The sequence below is a fragment of the Bos indicus x Bos taurus genome, chromosome 2, assembly GCF_003369695.1.
Source record: "Bos indicus x Bos taurus breed Angus x Brahman F1 hybrid chromosome 2, Bos_hybrid_MaternalHap_v2.0, whole genome shotgun sequence".
In the NCBI taxonomy this organism is placed as follows: Eukaryota; Metazoa; Chordata; class Mammalia; order Artiodactyla; family Bovidae; genus Bos; species Bos indicus x Bos taurus.
The window spans coordinates 71,925,318-71,940,994 of NC_040077.1; the positions used below are offsets into that span (position 1 = coordinate 71,925,318).

Genomic DNA, 15,677 nt, shown 5'->3' on the forward strand with positions numbered 1-15,677 from the left:
TACTGCTATGAAGCATGGGCAAATTTTCATATTTTCTCTATTTTAAGATTGTTATATGAGTGTAAGAGAAATTAATACTAAAACTTTTAGTATCTTTACTTTTAGAATTAAAATCATTTGAATTAATAGCTGTTGATTGATAACACAAGGCTCTTTTTCAGTGTTCTACAAAGGGGTCCGTAAGTTCATGTTGATACTTTCAATTTCATTTTTTAATTACTTCAGCTGCTTCAGGTCTAAGTTGTGGCACGTGGGCTCTAGAGCTTGGGCTCAGTAGTTGTGGCACACAAGCCTAGTTGCTCTGCGGCATGTAGGGTCTTCCTGGACCAGCGATCGAACCCGTGTCCTCTGCGTTGGCAGGAGGGTTCTTAACCACTGGACCACCAGGGAAGTCCCTCAATTTGATTTTTAAATTTTTAAAAAATTATAGCTTTATGAAGAGTTCGTGTACCATGAAACTCACCCTTTTAAACTGAACCATTGAGTGATTTTTAGGGTATTCACACGGGTGTGCAGCCATGACCATGATGTAATTGTGGAACATATTTTTCACCTCAAAAAGCACCCCCTGCACAGTAGCAGCCATTCCTCATTATCGCCCCCCACCCGGAGCCTGGCAGCGACTTTCTGTTCCTATGGAGGTGCTGTTCAGGACGTTCTATATACATGGAATTAGTATGTGACCTTTATGTCTGGTTTCTTTCACTGAGCATCACCTTTCGAAAGTTCATCCAGTGTTACAGTTGTATCAGTGTTTCATTTCTTTTTTAAAAAATTGCAGTATAATTCACATACCATAAAATTGACCCTTTTAAGTGTACAATTCAGTGGTTTTTAGTATATTTACAAAACTGTGCAACCATTACCACTTATGTAATTCCAGAAAGTTCCCATTCCCCTCAAAGAAGCCTAATACCCACTGGCAGTCACCTCCACCCGCTCCCACAGCCCTGGCCACCATGAATCTGCTTTCTGTTTCCACAGACTTGTCTGTTCTACTCGTTTCATGTAAATAGACTCATATATGATCTTTTGTGTCTGGCTTCTTTTACCTACCAAAATTTGTCAGGGTTCATCCAGGTTGTAGCATGAATCTGTTTCCTTACTTTTTACAACTGAATAATATTCCATTGTCTGGATGTGCCATATTTTGATATTCATTTGTCAGTTGATATTTGGTCATTTCTACCTTTGGCTGTTATGGGTAATGCTGCTGTGAACGTTAACCTACAGGTGTTTGTGTGGACACCTCACATTCTCTTGGGTGTGTACCTTGGTGTGAAATTTGCTGGATTATATGGTAACTCTGTTTAACTTTTTGGGAACTGCAAAACTGTTCTATATACAGCCACACCATTTTACAATTTATGAGGGTTATAATCTCTCCATGTTCCCACCAATGCTTGTTATTGTCCATCTTTTTGATTACAGCATCTTCAGGTCAGTCGCTCAGTCATGTCTGACTCTTTGCAACCCCATGAATCGCAGCACGCCAGGCCTCCCTGTCCATCACCAACTCCCGGAGTTCACTCAGACTCATGTCCATAGAGTCAGTGATGCCATCCAGCCATCTCATCCTCTGTCATCCGCTTCTCCTCCTGCCCCCAATCCCTCCCAGCATCAGGGTCTTTTCCAATGAGTCAACTCTTCGCATGAGGTGGCCAAAGTATTAGTGGGTATGAAGTAGTAGCTCATGGTTTTGATTTGCATTTTCCTAATGACTAGTCAGGCTGAGCATCTTTTCATGTGCTTTTTGGCTATTTGTATATCTTCTTTGGATAACATCTGTTCAGATCCTTTGTCTATTTTTTTTTTCATTTCATTTGGTGTTTTCTTCCTTTGCCCATTTAAAAATCGATATTTAACTTTAAAATTGTTTTCTTATTGAGTTTTAAGAGTTATTTATATATTCTGAATACTAGCTCCTTATTAGATACAGTCTTTACAGATATCTTCTGCCATTCTCTGGGTTGTATTTTGACTTTGGTGGTGTCTTTCAAAGCACAAAATTTAAAAATTTTGATAAAGTCCAGTTTATCTATTTTCCCTTTTGCTGCTTGTGCTTTTGGTGTCGTATCTAAGAAGGCATTGCTAAATTCAAGGTTATGAAGATTTCTACTTTCTGTTTTCTTCTAAGAGTTTATAGTTTCAGCTCTTGTATTTAAGTCTTTGCTCCATTTTGAGTTAATTTTTGTATGTGATGTGAAATAAGGGTCCCAAGTTCATTTTTTCACATGTGGATATCCAGTTATACCAGCATGAAGTCAATTTTAATAGTACATTGCTGTCATTAAAATTATCCCCTGAATATCCTGACTTATAACATTAAAATACTTATTTTATGAATGATGCAATATAAAGAAAATAGCTCTGTATCATAATTACTAAATAATGTAACCACTGAGGGAAGTTTAACATTTCTTTGAAATTTTTTTGTCTTTCGTCTCTTTTAGTGGGTTGTATTCTATCCAGATATTCTGTTTTAAAGTCTCTTGAATTAATTCATTTCTCTGCTGGGCTACATTGGCGATTTAATATTCATTTACATTCGTTTGTTTCAGTTTTCCTGTTTAACAGCTTTTCTTTTGCTTTGTCCTCCCAGGGTGTTTCTTCTCTGTTTTTAGTAGCTGCATAGTATTCCATTATATAGATCCCTGGCCTGGGCAGTGGGGTGGTTTTTAACCTTCTGTTGTCACGTGTGGTACCACAGTGAATAACCTTGTGTGTTCCTGTGCACGTGTGTCTGTAAGTTAGATTCCTAGGAGGAGGACGAACCTTCTCCAACTTGATTAGGTGTTGCCATATTTGTCTCCATACAGACGATATTGTTGTCTCCTCCCACTAGCAATGTGCAAGAGGGCCTTTTCCCCAGAGTGTGTTGTCAGACTTTGGGATTTTTTGCCAGTCTGGTAGGTGAAAAATGGTATCTCTGTGTAGTTACCATTTTTATTTTATTAGTGGGTATGAACATCTTTTCCTGTGTTTAGCATCACACATATTTATTTTTGTGTATTATTTGTCTGTTGCCACTTTTCCCCATCAGCTTGGTCTTTTGTCTCTCCCTGTTTCTAGTTAATATATAGCTCTTTGTGATACGGCTTTAAATACTTTTTCCCTGTTTGTCGTTTGTCTTTGTTTATAGTGTGTTGTGCCATACAGAAGTTTAAAAATTTTTTATGTAGTCTAATTTATCAATTTTTTCTTACATGGCTTCTGGATTTTGAGTCATAGTTAAAAAGGCCTTCCCCACTTCAAGGTAATAAAGGGATTTCACCCATGTTTTCTTCTAGTTCTTGAGTGTTTTGTTGTTAACATTTAATCTTGACCCATTTGGAGTTTATCTTGTTGTACAGTTATTTAAGCCTCTTGGTGCCTCTTGACCAATTACTTTTCAGATGAGTTTTACAATTCTGTTGATTATGAATAAGAGCTTCCATTTCTTACCTTCACCAGTGTTTAATTATAATTGTATACTGACAAGAATATTGCCAAGCATTCTGCTCTCTGCTTGGTGTCCTCATCTGTAAAATGGGAAATATCTGCTCTTACTGTTTTTAAACAAAAAATTTAAATGGTAGAATTGAAAGGAGCAAAGAACATAAATACTACGTAAGGGATTATCTTTATTTTATAGTGCCTTACACATGGTGTGATAATTATCCACACTCAGTACTCAGTTGATAATAAGCAAAGTGCCCATATATTGAAATTTATTTCTTTGGCAGCTTTTCTTCTCTCTTAGAACTTTGTTAATTACTGATCGTGTTGTCTGTTTGCTCAGTTTGTGGAGGACTATGAACCTACCAAGGCTGACAGTTACAGGAAGAAAGTGGTCCTCGATGGGGAAGAGGTGCAGATAGACATCCTGGACACGGCGGGACAGGAGGACTATGCGGCCATCCGTGACAACTACTTCCGGAGCGGGGAGGGCTTCCTGCTCGTGTTCTCCATCACCGAGCATGAGTCATTCACAGCAACTGCCGAATTCAGGTGCGTTTGACGAGAAATAGTCTCCAGCAGGCCCTGTGCCCTCGGTCATGTCTCAGCCTTGGAAGGAGTTTGGGGTTAAGCATACACCTCCAGGGTTGAGCCTTCTTATCAGGAAGAAATCTGTCTAAAGAACTTTCTGGGGCTTTATGGATCTTGGCACATTATAGCTCATCGTTTGTTATATTTTCTTTGGGCTTCCTCGGTTTATAATTTCCAAATATAAATGATCTTAATGAAGGATCTGTTGTCCCTAAAGAGGACAAAGCCATTCCATATAGTCAGGAACCTGTTAGTTTTCATGTAAATCCTGAGAGGCAGGGGTTGGTAAGAGTTAACGATCTTTACCTCTTTTCATAATTTTGCTAAAAAGTGAATAGTTCTGCTCTACTTTGAGGTTTCTGAGACCTCCGATGTCAGGAGACGGACGCCAGGGTCAGAGTGACTGTGTGCTGCTCCCATGGGACACGTAACCCATGGAGTGGGAAGCGCCGGCTTTCGGTCACACAGAGCCAGGCCTGAGTCCCTGCCCTGTCACAGTCTTGTGACCCAGGGCAAGTGTACTTAGTGTTCTGTTTCCTGTCCTGAACATCTCTTACTGATGAGATGAAATGCTGTTAGGCTAAATTTCCCAAGTAGAACCATCATTGTGTGGTGGCCTGTATCTTCTCACCATATGGGCACGTGGGGAGTGTTCACTGCCATCACTTATTTGAAATCATGAAATTCATTGTTATAAAGAAATAGTGAGTGTGCAGTGTGCGGGCTCAGTGCTCCAGGGATTCTAGCAGGTAAGATCTCTCTCTCTGCCCCATCCCCTTGCCATCTTTTACACACCTTGGTTTTTCATCCCCCCTCCTTGGAAGCAGACCTGTCCAGATGACTGTTCATATTTTTGGTTGCCAGGCATGGTTTGCAGGATATCTTAGTTCCCTGGCCAGGGACTGAACCCACAGTCCCTTGGCAATGAGAGTGCCACGTCCTAATCACTGGATGGCCAGGGGAGTCTCAGATGACTTTTTATTCTAAGAACCAAATCTAGAGGGGAAGAAGAAAACAGTGATTTGTTTTTTTCACTCTTTAGCAAGTTCTGGTCAGAAATGAAGGCCATAAGCCAAAGATGAAACTGAGGAAGCCAAAAATGCCCTCAAGGTGTGGAAGGAACATCAGTGAGCTGGGAGGGAGGCCTTGGGGACCCTTGCAGAGCAAGGGGAAAGGAGGCAGGTAGAGCCTCACTTTGTCATCCTCATGGTCTCTAGTCTCCCGAGGGTGAATATCAACAGTTCTCGGCAACTAGGGTGTGTGTGTTGTGAGCAGTTAAATGGCTAGGATTCCCTGGGAGAAATCCTGTGAATTTGGAGCTCTCTCTGACGTAGCCAGAGGTTTCCGAAAGTAGCCCCCATGTTCACAGCTAGGCCTGCCTCCGCACAGTCCCGCTGGATGCCTCCTTGAGGCAGAGCAGGGCAGCGCACACACCAGCTTGTCTCTCGCCCCGTCCTGAGTCTTTGCTTTCCCGTCGGCCCCAAGACTCCCCAGGAGGGGATGTGCTGACAGTAGAGGTCACCTCCGAGAGTAACAGGGCCACCATGTCCTGTCCCCAGGTCACCACAGGCACCTCCTCCTGGGAGAAAGACTTTGTTTGGAAAGAAGGGAAAGGACAAGTTAGTGCTTGCGGCTTGAACTCTGGGCAGTTAAAAGAAGAGCCCTAGAGCTGCCCAGGTTCCCACGGTGCACAGGATGCGTGTGGGCTATCTGAGCCCTTTTGGTTAAACTCAGGCACTTTGCGCCTGTTAGCAGTTTAAAAACAGCACTTCTGCATTTATCTTCCAAATGGAAAAGCCCCAACATAAATAAAACATTAATATACTATCTTTTCCTTGAAAGTTTTCCTGGACATAATCCATAAACTAGAGAAGTAGTTTTGTTACATCAGAACTTGGTGCTTGTTTATCAATGAGATCATTAGTCACGCTTCTGTAAACCTAATGAGCCAGAAAGCAGTCAGTTTTTATTGCTCATCATATATACTGACCACATAACTTCTAAACACAGCATGCTCTTTGACACCTGTGAAATGCAGGATGTGGCAAAACTACTTAGAGGCAATTTTCAAGCATCTACTTACTGTTTTTTCTTTTTCATTTTTCTTAAAGGGAAGGATATACATATTAGGAGTTTGGAATCCACACTACTGTATATAAATTAAACAACAAGGACCTACTGTATAGCACAGGAAACTATATTTAACATTTTGTAATAACCTGTAAGGGAAAAGAATATGAAAAGGAATATATATACAGCTGAATCACTTGATCATACAACTAAAAGTAACACAACACTAAATCAACTGGTGCTTCAACAAAAAAATGTGATATCTGGTACTTAAATTGACCGTATGGAAAAAATTTAAGTATTTTTATTATTATGAAATGTCACCCTATATTATATAAAAATCAATACAGATCTCCACAAAATGTTTTTGAAGGGGTCTTTTATAGAAGTAGACATGTTCCCCCTGGATCAAAATAATGGAAGTGGAATATTTACTTTTTTTAAATATGTGTTTTTGTTTTAATTTTATTTTTTAACCTTACAATATTGGTTTTGCCATATATCAACATGAATCTGCCACAGGTATACACATGTTCCCCATCCTGAACTCTCCTCCCTCCTCCCTCCCCGTACCATCCCTCTGGGTCGTCGCAGTGCACCAGCCCCAAGCATCCAGTATCTTGCATCGAACCTGGACTGGCGACTCGTTTTCATATATGATATTATACGTGTTTCAATGCCATTCTCCCAAATCATCCCACCCTCTCCTCTCCCACAGAGTCCAAAAGACTGTTCTATACATCAGTGTCTCTTTTGCTGTCTCATATACAGGGTTATTGTTACCATCTTTCTAAATTCCGTATATATGCGTTAGTATACTGTATTGGTGTTTTTCTTTCTGGCTTACTTCACTCTGTATAATAGGCTCCAGTTTCATCCACCTCATTAGAACTGATTCAAATGTATTCTTTTTAATGGCGGAGTAATACTCCATTGTGTATATGTACCACAGCTTTCTTATCCATTCATCTGCTGATGGGCATCTAGGTTGCTTCCATGTCCTGGCTATTATAAACAGTGCTGCGATGAACATTGGGGTACACATGTCTCTTTCAATTCTGGTTTCCTCAGTGTATATGCCCAGCAGTGGGATTGCTGGGTCTTAAGGCAGTTCTATTTCCAGTTTTTTAAGGAATCTCCACACTGTTCTCCATAGTGGCTGTACTAGTTTGCATTCCCACCAACAGTGTAAGAGGGTTCCCTTTTCTCCACACCCTCTCCAGCATTTATTGCTTGTAGACTTTTGGATTGCAGCCATTCTGACTGGTGTGAAATGGTACCTCATAGTGGTTTTGATTTGCATTTCTCTGATAATGAGTGATGTTGAGCATCTTTTCATGTGTTTGTTAGCCATCTGTGTGTCTTCTTTGGAGAAATCTCTATTTAGTTCTTTGGCCCATATTTTGATTGGGTCATTTCTTTTTCTGGAATTGAGCTGTAGGAGTTGCTTGTATATTTTTGAGATTAGTTGTTTGTTGCTTCATTTGCTATTATTTTCTCCCATTCTGAAGGCTGTCTTTTCACCTTGCTTATAGTTTCCTTTGATGTGCAGAAGCTTTTAAGTTTAATTAGGTCCCATTTGTTTATTTTTGCTTTTATTTCCAATATTCTGGGAGGTGGGTCATAGAGGATCCTGCTGTGATATATGTTGGAGAGTGTTTTGCCTATGTTCTCCTCTAGGAGTTTTATAATTTGAGGTTTTTTGTATTTCCATACAAATTGTGAAATTATTTGTTCTATCTCTGTGAAGAATACCGTTGGTAGCTTGATAGGGATTGCATTGAATCTGTAAATTGCTTTGGGTAGTATACTCATTTTCACTATATTTATTCTTCCAATCCATGAACATAGTATATTTCTCCATCTATTAGTATCCTCTTTGATTTCTTTCACCAGTGTTTTATAGTTTTCTATATATAGGTCTTTAGTTTCTTTAGGTAGATATATTCCTAAGTATTTTATTCTTTTTGTTGCAATGGTGAATGGAATTGTTTCCTTAATTTCTCTATTTTCTCTAGCAATCAGAATCCAACAACACATTAAAAAGATCATACACCATGACCAAGTGGGCTTTATCCCAGGGATGCAAGGATTCTTCAATATCCGCAAGTCAATCAATGTAATACACCACATTAACAAATTGAAAAATAAAAACCATATGATTATCTCAATAGATGCAGAGAAAGCCTTTGACAAAATTCAACATCCATTTATGATAAAAACTCTCCAGAAAGCAGGAATAGAAGGAACATACCTCAACATACTAAAAACTATATATGACAAACCCACAGCAAACATTATACTCAATGGTGAAAAATTGAAAGCATTTCCCCTAAAGTCAGGAACAAGACAAGGGTGCCCACTTTCACCATTACTATTCAACATAGTTTTGGAAGTTTTGGCCACAGCAATCAGAGCAGAAAAAGAAATAAAAGGAATCCAAATTGGAAAAGAAGAAGTAAAACTCTCACTGTTTGCAGACGACATGATCCTCTACATAGAAAACCCTAAAGACTCCACCAGAAAATTACTAGAACTAATCAATGACTATAGTAAAGTTGCAGGATATAAAATCAACACACAGAAACATATGATTTTTAAAAAATAATTTTAGAAAGCTGATTATTTTTAGTAGAGGTCAAGTCTGATGTGCTACAGGTAACGGTTACTTTAGAGAAGATGTTTTTGAAGTACTTTTCCGTAGGCCTTGGAGTATTTAATTTTCTCCCACCACTTTGTAGTAGAAAAATTATGCACATTGAAGTAGGGTTCCTGCCTCACAGAACTAGGGGGAAGGGCAGGGGGGCCACACATGCAGATTAGAGTTGAAGCAAGAGTTTTACAAACCATACTTACTGTTATTACTTGAGCATCTCTCTGGTGTTTCTTTGCTTTTTTGTAATATTCTATTTCACTGAGGTAAAAAGAATTACCAGTTGTACTTGCTACACTGATTTCATGGTCTGCTAATAGACTGTTCCTTTCTATATTCCTGTGGCTCAGACAGTAAAGAATCTGCCTGCAATGCAGGAGACCTGGGTTTGATCCCTGGGTTGGAATTAAGGGAATTTCAACTGGGTTGGGAAGATCCCCTGGAGAAGGAAATGGCTACCAACTCCAGTATTCTTGCTTGGAGAATCCCATGGACAGAGGAGCCTGGAGAGCAACAGTCCATGGGATCACAACGAGTCAGACGTGACTTTACAACTTACCACTTGAACTTTCTATATTCTTACAAAGAAATGACTTTTTTTCTCCCAACGTAATTATTATGCATTTTGTATATAAAGATATTTCTTTTATCTGATTTCTATCCCAGAGGGTCCCAAGTTTTCCCTTTTTTGGTTTTGTTTTTGCAGAAGCATAAATTGGGGATGCTGTTGAAGTGCAAAATCCTGGGCTCCTACCCAGACATTTACTTATGGGCCCAGGAACCTGCATTTGTAATGCGCACCCCGAGTAACTCTAGTGTAGCAAACTGAAACCAGACTTGAGGAACTCCAGTTAACCACAGGGTGGAGGGGGTGCTTCCTCAGGAGGGGCTGTAAATGGCAGCTCCCTCAGCCATGCCCACTGTCTTGCCTGGGTTGGCAGAACTGGGCTCTTCATCCAGCCTTCTTAGCTGCTTTCTTCTTGATCCACCACCACAGGGAACAGATCCTCCGCGTTAAAGCTGAAGAAGATAAAATCCCACTGCTCGTCGTGGGGAACAAGTCTGACCTGGAGGAGCGGAGGCAGGTGCTAGTGGAGGAGGCCAGGGCCAAGGCCGAGGAGTGGGGTGTGCAGTACGTGGAGACCTCGGCCAAGACACGGGCCAACGTGGACAAGGTGGGTCGTCCCCCGCCCACCATCTGCTGCTTGTGGGGGAGCTGCTCTGGGGAGACCGGGGTGGCGGGGTGGGGAACGGATCCTAGCATCAGGACGAGAAGCACAGGGATGGTCCAACCCACACGCCAGCCTTTGTCAGGTGCGTGCCTTTGGCCAAATGGAAGCCCAGTGGGTGAGGCTGTGGCTGTGGAGGCCCTGTCCTTGCACACTCTGGGGGCAGGGCTGGCTGTGTCAGGTGCCCTCTTGGTTTTGCTCTTATTGACGGATTGGGTGGGCTTCCCTGATAGCTCAGTTGGTAAAGAATCCACCTGCAATATAGGAGACCCCGGTTCAATTTCTGGGCCGGGAAGATCTGCTGGAGAAGGGACAGGCTACCCATTCCAGTATTCTTGGGCTTCCCTTGTGGCTCAGCTGATAAATAATCCACCTGCAATGCGGGATACCTGGGTTCGATCCCTGGGTTGGGAAGATCCATTGGAGAAGGGAAAGGCTACCCACTCCAGTATTCTGGCCTGGAGAATTCTGTGGACTTTACAGTCCATGGGGTTGCAAAGAGTTGGACACCACTGACTGACTTTCACTTTTCACTTTCACGAATTGGATAGATTTGTCCTTTTCACCTTCCTATCCCCCTGTAGAGCCCAGGAGTCCTGTCTTTATAACTTAGTCCCTGCATCATAGTTTCTCCCAGGAATTGGCTCTTTAGGGAACTCTCTCTTCCTCAGCCCCAGAGTACTTTCTCATTCAAACGCCTGTAGCTAAAGAAAGGATAACCTTGACAGTGATAAATACCAACAGTTGAAAAACCACCTTCCAGCGATGCAAGGCCTTTTAAATGTATTATTGTATTTTTTTGGCCATGCTGGGTCTTCACTGCTGTGTGGGCTTTTCTCTAGATGCAAGGAGTGGGGGTACTCTTCATTGCAGTGCATGGGCTCTATGGTGTGTGGGCTCAGTAGTTGTGGTTCCCAGGCTATAGGGCACGGGCTCAATAGTTGTGGTGCACACAGGCTCAGTTGCTCTTTGGCATATGGGATCTTCCGGGATCAGGGATCGAACCCATGTCTCCTGCATTGGGGGGTAGATTCTTTACCACTGAGCCACAAGGGAAGCCCTTTAACACGTTATTGAGTAGACACATATTATAGCAACAGGCGTTAGTTTCTACAAAGATCTGTTTGTCAACAATGTGTTTTTTGGAAGAAAAAAAAAGTTCACAGTGGTTACCCCAGAGCATCTAAAGCTGAGACTTTCTCTCTGCCGTCACCCTGTTCCTCAGCTCTGACATCATAACATGGCTCCCGTAAAACCTACACATATGGCTTTGCAGCCAAGTAGTGGACACATCTGCTCCATCTGCACAGCATCTGAATCCCCCCCACTTCCTTCTCACTTCTCCTTTGCTTCTTTCCTAAAGAGCAAGAAATCTGATACCAAGCGCTATTGTAGCCAGCTGGAAGATTTAGGATGTTGGTGTCAGGAGGGCTTCACTCTGGAAGCCTCTCCAACAACATAAATCTGTTTAATTGTGTCTCGAGTGTGAAGCAGGTTCCTTCGGCAGCTCCTTTTTCTCTGTTAGCTCTTACGTTGATTGTTGTGTGTTTCCAAATCTTTCCATTTTTATCAAATAGTTTTCTAGCCATAGAATTACAACACACAGGAACTCCAGTCACATACTTCATTTTTTAAAAATCAAGATGACTTGCTGGGCATGGAACTGTGGACGTGGGGAGCAGGGGCTGTCACAGAGCGGCTTGTCATCTGCCCTTCCTGCCCCGACCTGCTGGACCTGCCAAACAGGAACCAGCAGAAACTGATGACCAACAGGCAGCATTGTATTCACTTGTCAACAGTTCACAGGGAAGGGGATTGTTGATAAGACTGGCCAGTGAACTGCTTGGTCAACATTTGATGCTGGACATACACCCTTCCCCCTTCTGCCTTTTGCTGTTAGAAAATCCAGCAATATTTGAAGCTGTTCTCAGTCACTATTGGGCTTCCCTGGTAAAGAATCCACCTGCAGTGCAGGAGACCTGGGTTTGACCCCTGGGTTGGGAAGATTGCCCTGGAGAAGGAGATGGCTACCTACTTTAGTATTCTTGTCTGGAGAATCCCATGGACAGAGGAGCCTGGCAGGCTACAGTCCATGGGGTTACGAAGAGTCAGACAAGACTGAGCAACTGACACTTCAGCCACTATTGGGCGGAGCAAGGGGTGTGCTTTCCTGAGAGACTGAAGGGAAGGAAGGGATACTTAGGTTAGCCTGATCCAGTTTGGGGGATCCTTCACTATACCCTGAACTGTGGTGAGTGCCTGTGGAGCCCTCATTCAGAAAGCTTGATCTCACTTTCCCTAGGAAAGTAACAGGAGTCTGTTGTTCTGTGCAAGTGTCCAAAGGTAAAAGCCTACTCTGAGTCTCACATTTGGCATCTTCTCCATGAGAAATCATGAACCTTTCTTTGTAGGAGGTGTATAATCAGTACCCAGGCATGGGTGCTGGGAGCAGATGATGACAATCCGTATCTAAGTAACACACTAGCATTCACAGTAGGTCTCATCAGCTCCTGAAGAAGCCCCTTTAGCTGACATCAGGGAGTGGAGGCGCAGGTGTGGGAGGAGGGGACAGGTTGCTCTTTCTGCTTCTCCCCGACCCCTGAGAACGCAAGTCTGCTGCTTGGGGCTCATGATGAGGTTCCTGCCTTTAGGGTTCATTGTTTCAGGAGTGGGTACTCGTGCCTTCCTTCCGTCTCCTGGTGCTTGGGAGGTACTGGGAGGTTTGAGGACTGTTATCACTCTCAGTGTCTGTAAGTTTCACAAATTGCTGTGGCTCAGTCCGGTGATGTTTTATCCCTCATCATACTTACCCCGAGAACAGCTTTTATCATTCTGCAGTAAGCCACTGGATGCAAGAACAGCGTGATGCTTCTGTCCGTGTGATGTGAGCAGAGATATCTCCTTTGTAGAACCAGAAAATGCTTTTAATGTTAATTGTTCTCCTTTGCTTTAAACCTTTTGTTTTTGATGACCCATGGTTTCTAAGAATACATTTGGCTTGATGCTTTAAAATGTGACCACATATCCTGCTTGGTCAAACTGCTTCATTACATCATGAAATGGCTTTTTCCTCCCCACCCCAGGTGTTCTTTGACCTCATGAGAGAGATCAGGACAAAGAAGATGTCAGAAAACAAAGATAAGAATGGCAAGAAAAGCAGCAAGAACAAGAAAAGTTTTAAAGAAAGATGTTGCTTACTGTGAAGGCCCAGGTGCTGGACCAAGTGGGTCGCCACTGAGGACCGAGGGCGGGTTCCTTGAGACAAGACTTCCGTTGACCTCTCAGCCTGTTCCTGTGCTCCCCAACCTCCTTCACACACACTTCTGTAAATGGGGAAAAATATCTGTGACTCGTTGGCTGGCAGAAGAAATAAGTCCTTGACCCTGCCGTGGGATGGCTCCTTTGTCAGGAGGTTGCAGAGATTGATCTCTCTTTTCCTCCCTAAAGTTAACCATGAATGTAGTGCAGGGGTTAGCCAAGTGTAGTTAAAAAGACTGTCCTTGTTTCTTCTTTTTTACCCCAGTTTGATGACATTAGTATCTCCTGCTTTGAAATAAAAATGTCTTATTAGCTCTTGAGAGGCAAGGAGTGGGGTGAGACTCCCCCTGCTCTTGTCAGCTCCACAGTAGTTCTCAGAAACACCCATTAGGTTCTAATGACGCTGGAAAATTCAGAGACTTTTTGGATAAGTCTTTTGGCCATACCCTGTGGACTGGAAGCAGAGCTAAAAAAAAAAAAAAAGAAATTTTTGAGTTGGGCCAAGCAGGTCAATACCAAGCTCAGAAATCCTTCTCAGTATGAAAGTTGCATTCTTCAGAGTTAAGTATCAGCCAGTCATAGGCTGTGCTGGTTCCTCTTCTGTAGCATCCTGATTTTTGTGAAGGAGCTTATTTTTAATAAAGGAAGATTCAAGATCAGTATACTTTATAATAAATGAAGATACAAGATCAATATACTTTATAAATGATACTTTTCTAATAAGAATTAAAAAAATCCTTTGGCCAAATCCTCTCCTCATTGCCAGTCGTGAGGTCCCGCCCCTGCTCCTCTACCCGTAACCAGCACACTCCATCCTGACCATCTCCTTGCTGCAGAGGCTGAGAGGACCTTTTCTCTTGTTTTCTTTCAGTGTATCCTCAGTTCTTCTGAAGTACGTGATGAGTTAAAACTGTGTTCTGAACTGAAGCCAGAGCTGTGCCACACACCTGGCTACCTCTCGTACAATTGCTCAGTAAATGCTGAATTTAAAATCAGAAGAAGTGGAACAGGATAAGAAAAGCCAGTGCCCCTTCACATCTGAGAGCTGGTTGCTGTATCTAATATAAATTTGTTTCTGAGACAACCATCTAGTTAAAAAAGAAAGATTTTTATGGATGACATATCATCCATCTTTTTTTGTGTCAATATTCTAAATTCAGCAATCAGAAAGTTTTTCATCAGGAAAAGATGACTGATAGAAACCTAGTACTCAGCATATTTTTCCCCATTTTTCAGAAGTGACATTTCACATAGGTGCCAAAAGTGAATTGGGGCGGGGAGAATGGGAACCTTTGGAATTTATGGTTATTACAGAAATTGTAGAAATTATGATCTGACTGGAAAACAACCTTGTTATCACCTCCCAAAGAATCATGGGCTTTTTTCAATTAAAAAAAAAGCAGAAATTCAGAGTTTTTCAGAATTGAAGCCTTTTTATTTTATCCTTTTGTCATACACGTGAAATATAAGTATTAAACAAATTGACCACAAATTATTCTTTATTGTTCTTATTAGATGTTCTACAAACTTTATTTCAATTTTTTTTTGAATTGTGCTGTGGGAAATAAATTTTTTGATATAAACAGTAATTTTAACTAAATCTTTCCTTTGGGAGAGATGACTCTTCCTAAAATTTAAAAAAGTTGAAGGTAATCACATTGTTGAATTTTTTTAAACCATCTTTTCTTTTCATCAGTTTGTCACCTTTTGACATCAGTTCCAGTTGAGAGTAGGAAGGTTTGGAACGTACAAATTAATTAAGTGTGGTATGAATTGTTGCATCCTATGGAAATTATTCTTGGTGTATGCCAATAGTATATTTATGAAATTATGTTTAATGGGACAGCAATCAGAAATGGATCTTCCCAACACAATAATTTTTATAGTTGAGATTCTCATAGAAAAATAAGTAATGTTATTTATAAATTTGAAACATAGTCCTTGCTAAAGGACTAGATACTGTATCTGTAGCCTAACATCATTTTCCTGAAATCTTCCTTCTAGACATATCTGAACACCTACTTGGTGTCAGGCTGTGTCCCAGGTGCTGAGATACTGTGTTGAACAAGATAGGCCAGAGCTTGATTCTCCTGGAGCTTAACCTTTAGTGAGGAAAGAGACAAGTGAAACTATCATAGCTCTGATGACCATAAAACTGGGTAAAAGGAAATGTTCCTGGGCCATAGAGCTGATTTCAGTTGGGATGGTCAACAAGTTTGTGCAATGTCACTACATTCATTAAGAGACCTGAATGAGCCACCTAAGCTCCGAGGCTCGGGTGCAGCTGGTCCAGAGGTCATAAGCTCAGGAAAAAGCCCCAAAGACTAGCAGATGGCCACAGTGTGATGAGTGGCAGAGTAGCAGAAAAAGGTGTAACAGGCTATAGTTCTATAAAGTGATGTAGAGGAAAAATACCCACACATATCAGTTTCCTACAA

At 41.7% G+C, this 15,677-nt stretch overlaps 1 protein-coding gene across 6 annotated transcripts in view; it reads left to right on the top strand.

Annotated features, from left to right (window-relative positions):
* Nucleotides 1-14,731, top strand: part of RALB (RAS like proto-oncogene B) — a 75,068-nt gene extending 60,337 nt beyond the window's left edge. For all 6 annotated transcript variants that reach the window (XM_027562608.1, XM_027562599.1, XM_027562616.1 and 3 more), the window contains 3 exons: nucleotides 3,782-3,990; nucleotides 9,750-9,927; nucleotides 13,065-14,731. In XM_027562608.1, coding sequence (XP_027418409.1) covers nucleotides 3,782-3,990; nucleotides 9,750-9,927; nucleotides 13,065-13,184 — 507 coding nt within the window. In that variant the 3' untranslated portion in view covers nucleotides 13,185-14,731. The remainder of the gene's footprint in view (nucleotides 1-3,781; nucleotides 3,991-9,749; nucleotides 9,928-13,064) is intronic.
* The last annotated feature ends 946 nt before the right edge of the window (nucleotides 14,732-15,677 follow it).